This window comes from Lynx rufus, unplaced genomic scaffold (assembly GCF_022079265.1).
Source record: "Lynx rufus isolate CCGP_SWC_20201006 ecotype Redwood Valley unplaced genomic scaffold, mLynRuf1.p SCAF_3, whole genome shotgun sequence".
NCBI lineage: Eukaryota > Metazoa > Chordata > Mammalia > Carnivora > Felidae > Lynx > Lynx rufus.
Genome location: NW_025814845.1, coordinates 144003580 through 144016901, shown reverse-complemented (window position 1 = coordinate 144016901; position 13322 = coordinate 144003580). Strand labels below are relative to the sequence as shown.

The window sequence follows — 13322 nt, the reverse complement described above, 5'->3', positions numbered from 1 at the left end:
GATTATGACCTGAGCCAAAACCAAGAGTCAAAGGCTTAATTGACTCAGCCACTCAGGCACCCTAGGTCCCGAATTTTTAACAAGCTCTCCTCAAAATGCTAATGTTGATGCTCCTGGGGGTACACTTTGCATATCAGGGTGTAGAGAACACAATCCAAATTGTAACAAAGAATGAGAGAAACTGATTTCCTTCTGAGAGATAATTGAGAATAAGAGTTACTGTTAGGTAGCAACAGTATAGTGGAGAAGGTAGAGAGATGGAAAAGAGGAAGACAACATTTAATGCTTTAAATAAATATAAATCAAGGAAAAACGAGGGTTTGGGTGATGGCAGTGCCATACATCCAGCCTTGACACTAGTAAACACCTAAAGAGGAAGTCCGGATCACCTTAACGGATCCAAATTCGGTACACTGGAGTCTCAGGAGCATCCCTGCAGCTAGTCTGCGCGACAGCAGCTTGCGCGGTGAGGCAATAAGGGTGGATCTAAGCGGCACCGCCCCCCGCGCCCGGTGGGAAAGTGGGCGGGGCCTCTGCCATCCTCCTCTGGGGCCTCGCGGGGCGGGGCGGGGCAACGGCTGAGGCTTTTCCCTCTGGCGTGACCCTGGCAGCGCAGGGTTTCTGATTGGTGTCTCTTGAACCGGAAGCAGTTGGCGGCGCTCGGAAGCAACGGCGGGACGCGGGACCCCACAGGCACTGCGACCACAGAATGGCCGGCGGCGGCGGGAAACGCAGACCCGGCGGGGAGGGGCAGCAGGTACTGCCACAGTGGGTGTGTGAGCTCTGCCGAGCTCTCTGGGTAATAGCTAGGGCACCAAGGGGCAGCACATTGCATTTCTCCAGTGGTCATTGAGTGGTTGCTGTGTGCCTGGGAACGACTGTCTGCCCCTGGCTGCTATTTCCCGCTCTGCTGGGGTTTGGACCAGAGCAGTAGTCCCGTCTCCTCTTGTGCGCTCCTCCCGGTGCTGCGGTTCCTGGGGAAGCCGCGTAAGACAACCAGTGGTTCAGTCGTTCAGTCAGCAACATGTTGATTGGAAACTGATTATATGCCAGGCTCTGCCCGGGCGCCGCGGTTTCAGGATGAATCATGCTGCCACTGCCCCCATGTATGGCCCCTAACTTGGCACAAATGAACATTTTACTTTAACTTTTTTTGTTGTTTGGTATTGTAACGCTGCTGCGTAGAAAGTGCTGGGGAAACATTGAAGGAGGATCTAAGTCCCAGGAGGTTGTTAAGGAAATCTTTTAGGGCAACTTAAGCTGGAAATGGCTTTTTAGGGCAGAGAGAGAAATAAGAGATAAGAAATAAAAGAGAAATAAGTGTAGAGGATGTTTGGGCACAGCGGAGTTCTGCCTGACTGGAGTCTGGTAGATGGGAAAGAGGGACCTGATTATAAAGGCACTAATGGGGGACGGGGCATAAATTAAATGCAAATTCTCATCCTGTTCTACGATTTCAGAAGTTCCTTACTGCTGTAGCAATTAGGAGACTCAGGCAGGAAAGAAATGTCCTTGTGATAAGGAAAGTTTTCAGAAAAATGACTCCCTCTGGATTATAAACTGGATAAAGCAGGACAGTGTTCGCTTAATTGTTAGAGGGCCTGAGCATTATTTATATTGGGTCATGCTTTCTAGGAACACAGGGGTAAAGGATGAGTGTAGCCAATGAAGAGGACAGCTGCACTAAATTCTAGTTATTGGGGATTTGAGGTCACTAAATTAGTGTGTGAGGTAAGACAAAGCTGAAAAAATCTTTATCTCCCATTGAAGGTGCTATAAACTGCTTTGAGTGATAGTATTAGAAATAAAACAAAGATGAAAATGAATTTATAGAGACCATAATTAACAGTAATAGCTAGTATTTATTATCTGCTACAACTACTGTGTACTTTCACAAACAGCTTATTCCTCCTAACAAACCTGTGATATAGGTATTACATGCCCTTTTTGTAGATAAGAAAATAAGGCACAGGTTAAATGACTTCCCTAAGGTGACAGAGCTGGAAAGCAGAAGAGTCCAGAGTCAACCCAGGCAACCTAACCATTAAGCAAAACTGTCTTTCAGCAAGGTAGATTAAGGCTTTTCTTTCTAACATCTTAAGTTTGAGCCAGTCTTTGAAAGCATAACCAAAGACTGCTGTGAAAACGTAAGGGAGGATAGGTCAGGACTTGATATATTCCTAATTTATTTATTTATTAAGTGAGAGAGAGAGCTTGAGCAAGGGAGGAGCAGAGGGAGAGGCAGACACAGAATCTGAAGCAGGCTCCAGGTTCTGAGCTGTCAGCACAGAGACCAGGCAGGGCTTGAACTCACGAACTGCCAGATCATGACCTGAGTCAAAGTCCAACGCTTAACTAACTGAGCTACCCAGGCGCCCATATGTTCTTACTCTTTTGTATGTAATTGGAGAAGCAGCATAAAGTGGATGAATCTGTGCTCTGGAGCCAGCTCATCTGGGTTTAACCGTTCTACTTTCAGTTAGGGACGTAAGGGAAGTTACTTCATTTTTCTCATTTGTAAAATGTGGATAATAGTATCTAGCTCATAAGGCAATTGTGAGGATTGAATGAGTTAATTTATAGAAAGTGCTTAGAACAGTGACTTGGCAAATGGTAAGTGCATGATAAGTTTCGTTTATTATTTATTATTTTTATTGTTATCTTTACTGTTATTATCAACATTCATTTCTGCATCCATATTTCTTTTTTTTTTTTTTTAATTTTTTTTTTTCGACGTTTATTTATTTTTGGGACAGAGAGAGACAGAGCATGAACGGGGGAGGGGCAGAGAGAGAGGGAGACACAGAATCGGAAACAGGCTCCAGGCTCTGAGCCATCAGCCCAGAGCCTGACGCGGGGCTCGAACTCCCGGACCGCGAGATCGTGACCTGGCTGAAGTCGGACGCTTAACCGACTGCGCCACCCAGGCGCCCCTCCATATTTCTTTTTTAATGTATTTAAATGTTTATTTATTTAGAGATATAGCAAGCAAGGGAGGGGCAGAGAGAAGGAGAGATTCCCAAGCAGGCTCCACACTGTCAGCGTGGGGCCCGAACTCAGGAACTGCAAGACAATGATCCAAGCCAAAATCAAGAGTCAAACGTTCAACCAACTGGGCCACCCAGGCACCCCTTCTTTTCTTTTTTAATGTTTACTCGTTAAAAAAAAATTTTTTTTTTGAGAGAGCATGCACATGCGGGGGAGGGGCAGAGAAAAGGAGACAGAGTTCCAAGCAGGCTACACGCTGACCAGTGCAGAGCCCAGTGTGGAGCTCCAGCTCATGAACCATGAGATCATGACCTGAGCCGAGATCAAGAGTCAGACTCTTAATCGACTGAGTCACCCAGGCACCCCTAAACGTTTATTCATTTTTGAGAGAGTGCAGGAGCAAGGGAGGAGCCGACAGGGGGGACAAAGGATCCAAATCGAGCTCTGCGCTGACAGCAGAGGCCAAGTGTGGGGTTAGAACTCATGAACCATGAGATAATGACCTGAGCTGAAATCAGATGCTTAACCAGCTGACCCACCCAGGTGCTCCTAGATGCATATTTCAATAGCCTTTTTCTTCAATTTAAATTGTTTTATGAGCGGGGCCCCTGGGTGGCTCAGTCGGTTAAGCATCCGACTTCGGCTCAGGTCATGATCTCGTGGTCCGTGAGTTCGAGCCCCACATCAGGCTCTGTGCTGACAGCTCAGAGCCTGGAGCCTGTTTCAGATTCTGTGTCTCCCTCTCTCTCTGACCCTCCCCTGTTCATGCTGTCTCTCCCTGTCTCAAAAATAAATAAACATTAAAAAAAATTATTGGTCAATGCATGGTCCTCTTTACCTTATTTAATAATATAAAAAATATCTGTGAACCCTTTGCCCTACCCGAGAACTAAAACACAATAGCTATACTTGTGTTCATCATCTGTCTTTTCTGCCTGGCTTCCTGTCACCCCCATTTATGTAGCTACCATCGTCAATTTTATGTTTTGTCTTGCCTTCTTTTTATAGCTTTATCTCAAACTTATTTATTGTTTTTGAGTGTCATAAAAAGGCTATCATGCTGCATATAAACTTCAAGGACTTTTTTCTTTCATTCAACATTGTATTAAGACTGATCTATATTCTGTGTGGCTATATTTTTCTTTTCACTAAGCAGAATATTCCACCTTTTGAAATCCTATAACCTTACATCCTCATGTCAATAGGCATTTTCATTTGTTGCGTTTCCTACTCTTAGAAACAGCGCTATCAAGAACTTTTTTTTAAATGTTTATTTTGAGAGAGCAAGTACGTGTCTGTGCATGAGCAGGGGAGGGGCAGAGAGAGCAAGAGTATTCCAAGCAGGCTGCGCAGCCCCATCAGGACTGGAACTCACAAACTGTAAGATCATGACCTGAGTTGAAATCAAGAGTTCGACGCGTAACCGACTGAGCCGGCCCAAGAACATTCTTGTGTGTGTCAACTGATTCATAAATAAATTTTATAGACTTTGATACATAAAGTAACATCAATAAACTTGAGCCTACTGGGAAAATAAAATCTGAGAAATGTCTAGGTTAGAATTTCTCAGCCTTGCACTATGAACATTTTGAACCTGGTAAGTGTTTGTTAAGGGAGCTGACCCTGTGCATTGTAGAATGCTTAACAGCATCCCTGGCCTCTATTCCACTGAATGTCAGTGGCACCCTATCCTAAATTTATGACTACTAAGTGTGTCCCCTGGGAGGCAAAATCGCTCCTAATTGAAAAGCACTGATACAGGTGGAAAGGAAGAATAAAAAGAAACTTCATCCAAAAAGAAAGGATCGAGGTTCCTAGAAAGAAAAAAAACTGCTACTGAGAAAACTAAAGATACGTAACCTTCAACTAAGCATAACCTCCAACTAACCATAACCTTCATGGAAATTTATCAAGTAGGCATTATAAAACCTACCATACTTACATAATGACCATATTGCAGGGATATTAAAAAATGAGTGTCATAACTTAGTCCTGGTATTAAAGACCTTTTTCTGAAATGTTTTAACTAGTAAATCCCCTTTTATCTAGTTATTTCTGCTGTTGGCTTCCAGTGTGATCACTGAATCTACTTAAAGGGGGGCATGATGACCTATTTACCCAAAGAAGGCAAAACCTTCCTATTCCTTATTCCCCTTCCTGTTCTTTACCTTTTATACTTGTTTTTTTTTATTTTCTGTATTTCCATTATCTTAGAGAAATATACTTAAAGACTTTGTGTATCCTTCTTGACCGCTGTATATTATAAACTGTTTTCCTTTTTTCTTTGCCCAAAAGAATCTCTAGATTTTAGTCAGAAATACCATTTGTAGAGTTTTAAGGAAAATGTATATCTCAGAGTTGCGTGAACAGAAATGAGCAATATTGTTATGCCAGGAAAGCTGCCAAAATTACTTTTGGAGAAACAAAGTTTTGTATACTGACTTTCAGTGTGAAAACACAGTTGATGTGAAGAAGAGTAAATCCTGTGAAGCTGATGTCTCCAGTGACCTTCGACAAGAAGTAGAAAATCATTATAAGCTTTCTCTGCCTGAAGATTTCTATCACTTCTGGAAGTTCTGTGAAGAGCTTGATCCTGAAAAGCCAGCTGGTGAGTTGCTCCAAAATCATTCTGCTTCTCTGAGTGGAAAAGACAGTAGGAAACTGGAGCAAGGATCTAAACAGTTCATAGAAAAGGAACTTTTTCAAAGATATTTCTAAGAAATAGAAAAATAATGCTATAATATGTCACTATCCCGTTATACTGGCAAAGGTAAATAATTTCACAACATGCTTTGATGAGGGTTTAAAGGAAAACAAGTACTTTGATTTGTTGCAGGAGTTTTAGTATGACTTAGCAGTTCTAGGAACTTGGCGGTTAGATGAACTAAAAATGTTCATTTCAATCAAATTTATTGAAACAAAAGTGGGAAATGGCTTAAACAGTAACACATCTATCGATGGATATTCATAGTTTTAAAAGAACAAGGTAGATTTTATATAATAAAGTATTGTGCCTAAAATATGTCAAGTGAAAAAAAATGTGTAGAGTATGCTACCGTTTGTTTTTTGTTTTTTTTTAAGTTTATGTTGAGAGAGCACGAGCAGGGAAAGGGCAGAAAGAGAGGGGGAATTCCAAGCAGGCTCCACACAGCCAGCACAGAGCCAGACATGGGGCTCAAACTCACAAATTGTGAGATCATGACGTGATATCATGATCAACAGTCGGATGCTTAACCTATTGAGCCACCCAGGTGACCCCCCCATCCCATTCGTATATATTTTTTAGAAGTCAAGGACACACGTATTCCTATGTACTTTCTCTATGCTTATGTACTGTCTGTGAAAGAATGCACAAAAAACTGATGATTGTGACAGAGTTACTTTTCACCATTTTGTGCTGTTTATATGTTTTAACAGGTGGGAGAGAAGCACTCCCGTATACTACTGATGGAAATGTGTATTGGTAGATAACAGTTTTGGCAATATAGCAAAACACTTAAAGTGTGCAGCAACTTTTCTAAAAATATGATTGTACAACGTGTATTAGCAAAGATGTTCACTGAAGCATTGTTTAGAGTAAAAAAAAATTAGAAATGGTTAATGTCTCAATAATGGAATATCATACAGCTATTAAAGATTAGGAAAAAATTTTTGATAGCATGGAAAAATATTCAGAAAGTTTGAGGACAGAATGGAAAACAACCATTATAAAACAGCATAATTGTCTTTAAAATATCTATATGTTCATAGAAGGAGGAAAACCTTGTTATTGTATATCAAACTATTAACCTTGTTATGACTGGCTAATAAGATGGATGACTTTAGTTTTTTGTTACTTTAAAAATTAGCGTAGGGACACCTGGGTGGCTCAGTTGGTTAAGTGTCCCATTCTTGATTTCAGCTTAGGTCATGATCTTGCAGTTTGAGTTCGAGCCCCGCATTGGACTCTGAGCTGTCAGCATGGAACCTGCTTGGGATTCTGTCTCTCTCTCCATCTCTTTCTCTCTGCCCCTCCTCTTCCCCTCTCAAAATAAATAAACTTAAAAAAAAATCAGTGTATGCTACCCTAAGTTCCAAATAAGCTGAACTATTTTTCCCCTCCGAATAAACTGTTTCTATGCCTTTATTTGTATTGTCACCTCTTCCAAGAATTTTCTTCCTCTCTCAATCCCCATCTCCTTACATATCCAGGTCCTGCCTGGAGTGCTTATTCTCTCTTAAGCAACAAGGACCCATCTGATATAAAAAGATATGTTTGACATGCACACTGACTGGTTTTATTTAGCATTCTCCCTTTGTGATCTGTGGTTGGAGAAGAGATGCAATCATCCAAAATTAGGGTTGGCCAAAGGCAAGGGAATTGAGAGTGATAGTTGGCTGAGGTGTAGGAAGAAGGGAAAGGAAATGTTTTCATTAAATATATTTTTTATTAAATAAATTATTTACCCTCCATGCACATTCACTTACTGTCCATCTTATTTCTTCCTTAATATGGGTGTGCTACAAACATTTGAGGCTAATAACAACATAGTAATGAGACAATGTAAGTACTTGAAGCTCTAATATGCCCATGAGAATACAAAACAGTCTGGCTTTGTCTAAAATAAGACACAGCAGAAATGTTTGAAATGTAATCAGTTGTAAATTTAAGAGAGAATCTTAAATGTGAGTGCCACATTTTCATTGCTCTGATTTTTCATTATGTATGTCTTCAAATGTAACTGAAGCTCTTTGATTTTAGAAGCTCTTTTTTTTTTTTTAGGAAAATTTCTTAGAAATAGTTTATGAATGAAAGGCCTTTCCTGTCTGCCTTCAGAAAGTTATTGTCTCAATAAACTTACTTACTTTATAGATTCACTTTCCACAAGCCTCGGACTTCGATTAGTGGGTCCTTATGATATCCTTGCCGGAAAACATAAAATGAAGAAAAAGTCAGCAAACCTGAATTTTAACCTTCACTGGAGATTTTACTATGATCCTCCTGAGTTCCAGACCATTATTATTGGAGATAATAAAACTCAGTTCCACATGGGGTATTTCAGGTAAAGGATCTTTTCTTCTGTAAAATACAGCTACTGGGCTGTATACATAGTATAAGAATATAAGTAGACATTCACTGGACTCAAGGTGAAGGGCATGTTTTCCTCTTTTTGGTGGATACATAGGCATTTAATGTTCTTGATAATATCATTGTAGCCTACCCTAAGATGAGTGAATTCTTCAGGGTTGAACCTCACTGGTTTTTCCTTTGTGGTTATAAACTTTTTTACCTTTTGGGTTCAGAAACACTCTTGTGGCCCAAGAAAGTTAATTTAGAGCAGCTGTCGTGGCTTAAATTAGCCCTGTGCTTCCAGGGGCCATAGAAATAAGAATGTGCTATGGAGTCAGACTGGTTCTATTATCTGAGTGACCATGTGCCAGCCACCTTTAATGATTGTGATTTTCTATGACTCAGTTTCTGTTTACCCAGTTTCCTCTAGTAAGATGAGGATAATAATTGTACATACTTAATGGGAATGTTAAAAGGATTAAATGGATATGCAAAATGCTTAGACTATTAAGAAATAGAAGTACCTTGAGAGAGAAAAAATACCTTGGCCACTTCTATCAGTAGAGATGCTGTTTGAAGATCGACTGTGGGATAATACAGGAAGTAGAGGAAACCTGCCTAGTGAGAAGTGTGGTACTGTAGAATGCACAAAGGGCTGGGAATTGGGTTATATAGATTCTGCTTCTGGCTTTGCCATTAATTTACTAGGACCTTGGCTGAGTCACTTCATTGCTGTGTATTGGTATCCTTTATTGTAAAGTAAAATGATTTGATTATATGTATGAATTGTATCCCTTTCCTTCTCATGTTTTATAATTCTGCTTGTCCTGTTTCTTTTTGTTTCTCTACCTTTTTTCACAGGCTATAAAACTAAGGTAGAGAGGATTGTGTGTAATTTCCCCTACTTTTGACAGGCCTTATTCCCCCTTTCTTTGTATTTAGATATAAAAGTAACTAGGTCCTAAGAATTTTAATTTTAGATCTGTTATATAAGCAAGATTTATTGGAGATATTCCTAAGAAACTTAGAGCTTAAACCTGGCAAATTTGTCCCAATTTCTTAAAAACCTGCAGACATAAATTGTCTATAGGTCTAAAATTATATTTGCCTGATAAATGAGGGGCAACTAAATTTTTAATATCTTTTGCTTACACAGGGATTCTCCTGATGAACTTCCTGTATATGTTGGTACAAATGAAGCAAAGAAAAACTGCATAATTGTTCAAAGTGGAGATAATGTGTTTGCTGCGGTCAAGTAAGAAAATTTTTTAATCCTTCTCCTATTTATGATATTTGTTTATACTTTTTGTACTGTCTCAGTCCATCACTGAGGCACATTGAGGTAACTACAAAATTTTAGATTTCAAGAGATCACTTCCATGATGTTTGCAGATATTCTTATCCACACTTTTTTTTTTTTATGTTTATTTTTGAGAGACAGAGTGTGAGCAGTGGAGGGGCAGAGAGTGGGAGATGCAGAATCCCAAGCAGGCTTCAGGCTCCGAGCTGTCAGCACAGAGCCCAATGCGGGGCTCAAACCCATGAACCGTGAGATCACGACCGGAGCCGAAGTCAGACACGTATCCACACTTCTATTTGGCTACTTTTCACCAAAAAAGTACCCATCTTATAAAACAAATTACTTTAAGAAAAATATTATCTAATCTTGACTTCATTAGTCCCATGGCAAAATCAAAAGATTTTTAGGCATTTTATTTTAAACACCATCACTAAGAGTTCATTAAAAGAACCCATTGTGTACAGTTCAAAGATTTAATACAGTAAAAGCAGGTGCTCATAAATTGCTGACTCACTATATTGTACACCTGAAACTAATATAACACCATACGTTAACTATACTGGAATTAAAGAAAAGAAAGTCGGGCGTTCATAAAATTTTTGGAAGGGCCAGTGGAGCCTCCAGACGTGCCAGTTGTGTGGCAGAGCTGGCTCGGCAGTGGAGTTTATAGCTGTGCCGCTGTTGGGGAGCGGTCAAGAACTGCTGCCACAGGTCGTTCTCGTCAGTCACTGTCTGTGATTGAACCTGTGGGAGTAAAAGGGCTGCCCTGCCTCCGCCTCTCAGCCCAGATAGAAGCTGAAGACCAGGCACCGACATCTCAGCTGTAGCTGCTCCTGAATAGTCTGATGCCTCTAATGAGTCACTGCTGGAAACAGACGCACAGCCTCCACCTGGTATCTGTTCTGCCTTTCAGATTTCAAGGAATTGTATCTGTTTGAGAGGAGCTAGGCCTCCTGTGGAGCCGGAGCTGAAGAGGAGTGTGGGAAATGTAGCAAGCTCTTGTGGGAAAGGGGCTTTGAATGGAGCTGCGTGAGCCAGTCCATATACTGTGCCAGCCACAGACTTGATTTGAAGCTGTCTGGCAGCAGCTGTGCAGTTTACATTGTAATAAAATGAAGAAAGCAATCTTTGTCACCTTCCATATAAATAGGTCATGTTTTGTGTGACCTCTTTTCATACCCTACTTGAAAAGACTTCTATTCCCTGTGACTCAGTAGTGCAAATTTCCAGTAAACAATTCAAACTAAGTCAACAGGTGCCCTCTCTAGACTGCTGCGTGCATACTGGTATATCTGAAAGAGCAACTATATGGTGGATGTCAGAAAAAAGCTGTTTGTCTTTCTGATACCTCCCAGTTTTTTCCACAGTGTTTCTTGTTATTTACAATTTATATATTCTTTTAAACTCTTCAGATTATTCCGTTTAAATTGGTGGTATCTTTATTAGAAACTGTTGCCATTTACTTATTACCTGTCTCTTGCATTAACATACAAGTTCCATGAGGGTAGAGGCTTTTCCTTATGCACAGTACCTGCCCCGCAGTAGATGCTGCATAAATAATTTATTCATTCCACAAATAATTTGGCATGCAAAAATGCAGGACTTTTCATTAGTCTTAGTAAAAATCTTTTTTTAAAGTCTGTTTATTTTGAGAGATGGTGTGAATGGGGTAGGGGCAGAGAGAGAGGGAGAGAAAGAGTCCCAAGCAGGCTCTGTGCTGTCAGCACACATCCTAATGCAGGGCTCAGACTCACAAATTATGAGAGCAAGACCTGAGCCAAAATCAAGAGTTGGACATTTAACCAGCTGAGCCCTCCAGGTGCCCCATCACCTAAAATTCTTTTTTAAAAAAGAAAGATACAGTGGTAAAATAATCCAAGACTGTTCTGGTTTTTGTGGGGTTTTTTGTTTTGTTTTGTGTTTTGTTTTGTTTTAGCTTATTGGAGAACACCAAAAAGGAAACAAAAATTGGTGACAGTTGTATAATTTAGGTGAAGACCAGGGACTCTTTGAGTACCTAATGTTATTTCACACAAAGAACGTTTTCTACCTTCAATAATTTATCTCAATTTAGAAGTAAAAGGTTAAAGTACTTTTCAGGTATTATAACTGTTTTAGTTTTTTGGCACCTTCCTTTACTTAAATCAACTAATCAGGGCACTTAGTTTATTTCTTTATCAGCCTGAGTAAGATCTTTTTAAGGAAGACTGTTTGTAATAAACATTATTTTTATGCTCAGGGAAACTAGTTCTCTCTGTGCAGAATTTAATACCAAAGAGATGCAAATTCAGCCACCAAACATTAGTAAAGATTAAAGAATTTTAATACTGGGATGCCTGCGTGACTCAGTTGGTTCAGCGACTGACTCTTGATCTTGGCTCAGATCATGATCTCACTGTTCATGAGTTAGAGCCCCACACTGGGCTTTGTGCAGACAGCAAGGAGCCTGCTTGAGATTCTCTCTCTCCCTCTCTCTGCCCCTGCCCTCCATGAATGTGCTCTCTCCTCTCTGTCTGTCTGTCTCTCTCTCTCTCTCTCTCTCTCTCAATCAAACTTAAAAAAAAGAATGATTTTTTTTCTCTCTCTCTCTTTTTTTTCTCTAAAATAATTATAGCAATAGTTTTGACCTCAAAGTCCTCCTGCAAGGTTTCAGGGACCCCATAGTGTCCTCAGACCATTCTTTGATGACTGCTAGTTAATGGTTTTAAACCTGACTGCATATCAGGACCTCATGAGTTATGGTTAAGAGTACTTCACCTTAAGCTCTGTAGGTCTTACTTCTAGAGATGCCACTTGAGTACATCTCGAATAACACTCAGGAAATTTTTTTAAACTTTTTTTTTTTTTTTAAGTTTATGTATTTGAGAGAGACAGAGACAGTGTTGGGGGGTGGGGAGCAGAAAGAGGGAGAGAAAAAGAATCCCAAGCAGATTCCACACGGTCAGCATGGAACCTGATGTGGGGCTCAAACCCAGGAAACTGTGGGATCATATCTTGAGCCAGAACCAAGAGTTGGACGCACAACGAACTAAGCTACCCAGGCACTCCAGGAATATTTTTTTTTAAATACATGTTATAAGTATATCTAAATGTAATCTGTAATTATACTTCCGTAATTTTAATTAAGTGTAAATGGGCATTAGAAATGAATGAACATTCATTTGATGAATGCTTACTTTGTGCAGGCACAAATACTATGTAAAACATTTGGTACTTAGTAAAAGAATAAATGTGGCCAATAGATCATGGGTCAACTTGTTAAATAATCTTTTTTTTTCTTGCCTGCTGCCTCCATGGTCTCTGCCACCCTGCCTTTCTATACAGGGTCGTATGGATTTGTTACTGTAGGCAATGATTTTTCAAACACTAGCTCCAAGTACTTTTAACCATTAACCCAGGAGGTTCTGATGTATATTCAGGTTTGAACCTGAAAAGCAGTTATCAAACAGTAGTATGTAGACTCCCAGGGGTGCCTGACGCTTTTTTAGGAGGACTCTGAGGTCAAAACTATTTGTGATAATACGTCATTTTTGCATCAGTGGCACAAAGGTAATGGTGGGTAATACTGATGATACCTTGACAGGAATCAAGGTAATGGCACCAGATTTACAGTTGTCATTCACAGCAGTAATATAATGCGAATGTCATCTAAGAATGTCAGTGACGAAGCAGTAAAGATATTAGATCTCTACCATCGAGTACACAATCTGTTTAACATTTTGTGTAATGTGATGGGAAGCACGTGGAAAGCACTTCTGCATCCTCAAATGTTAACGTTTATCTCAAGGAAAACGGTCTTAAGAGATACAGTTGGGAGCTGAACTTTTCTTGTTTATTTGATAGAATGACTGACACAAAGTCTGGATAGTCTGACATGGGTATTTAGCAGACATTTTCTCAAATGAGCCAAAGAAAACAACTGTGACTGTATTTGTTGTCAGTGATAAAATTTGAGATTTCAAAAGCAAAAATTAGAATTAAGGA

General features: G+C 40.0%; 1 protein-coding gene across 1 annotated transcript in view; it reads left to right on the top strand.

Moving 5' to 3' along the window:
* Positions 1–655: 655 nt before the first annotated feature.
* Positions 656–13322, top strand: part of LOC124520685 (histone PARylation factor 1) — a 29300-nt gene continuing 16633 nt past the window's right edge. The window contains exons 1-4 of the mRNA XM_047091727.1: positions 656–757; positions 5437–5596; positions 7841–8030; positions 9195–9293. Coding sequence (XP_046947683.1) covers positions 710–757; positions 5437–5596; positions 7841–8030; positions 9195–9293 — 497 coding nt within the window. The 5' untranslated portion in view covers positions 656–709. The remainder of the gene's footprint in view (positions 758–5436; positions 5597–7840; positions 8031–9194; positions 9294–13322) is intronic.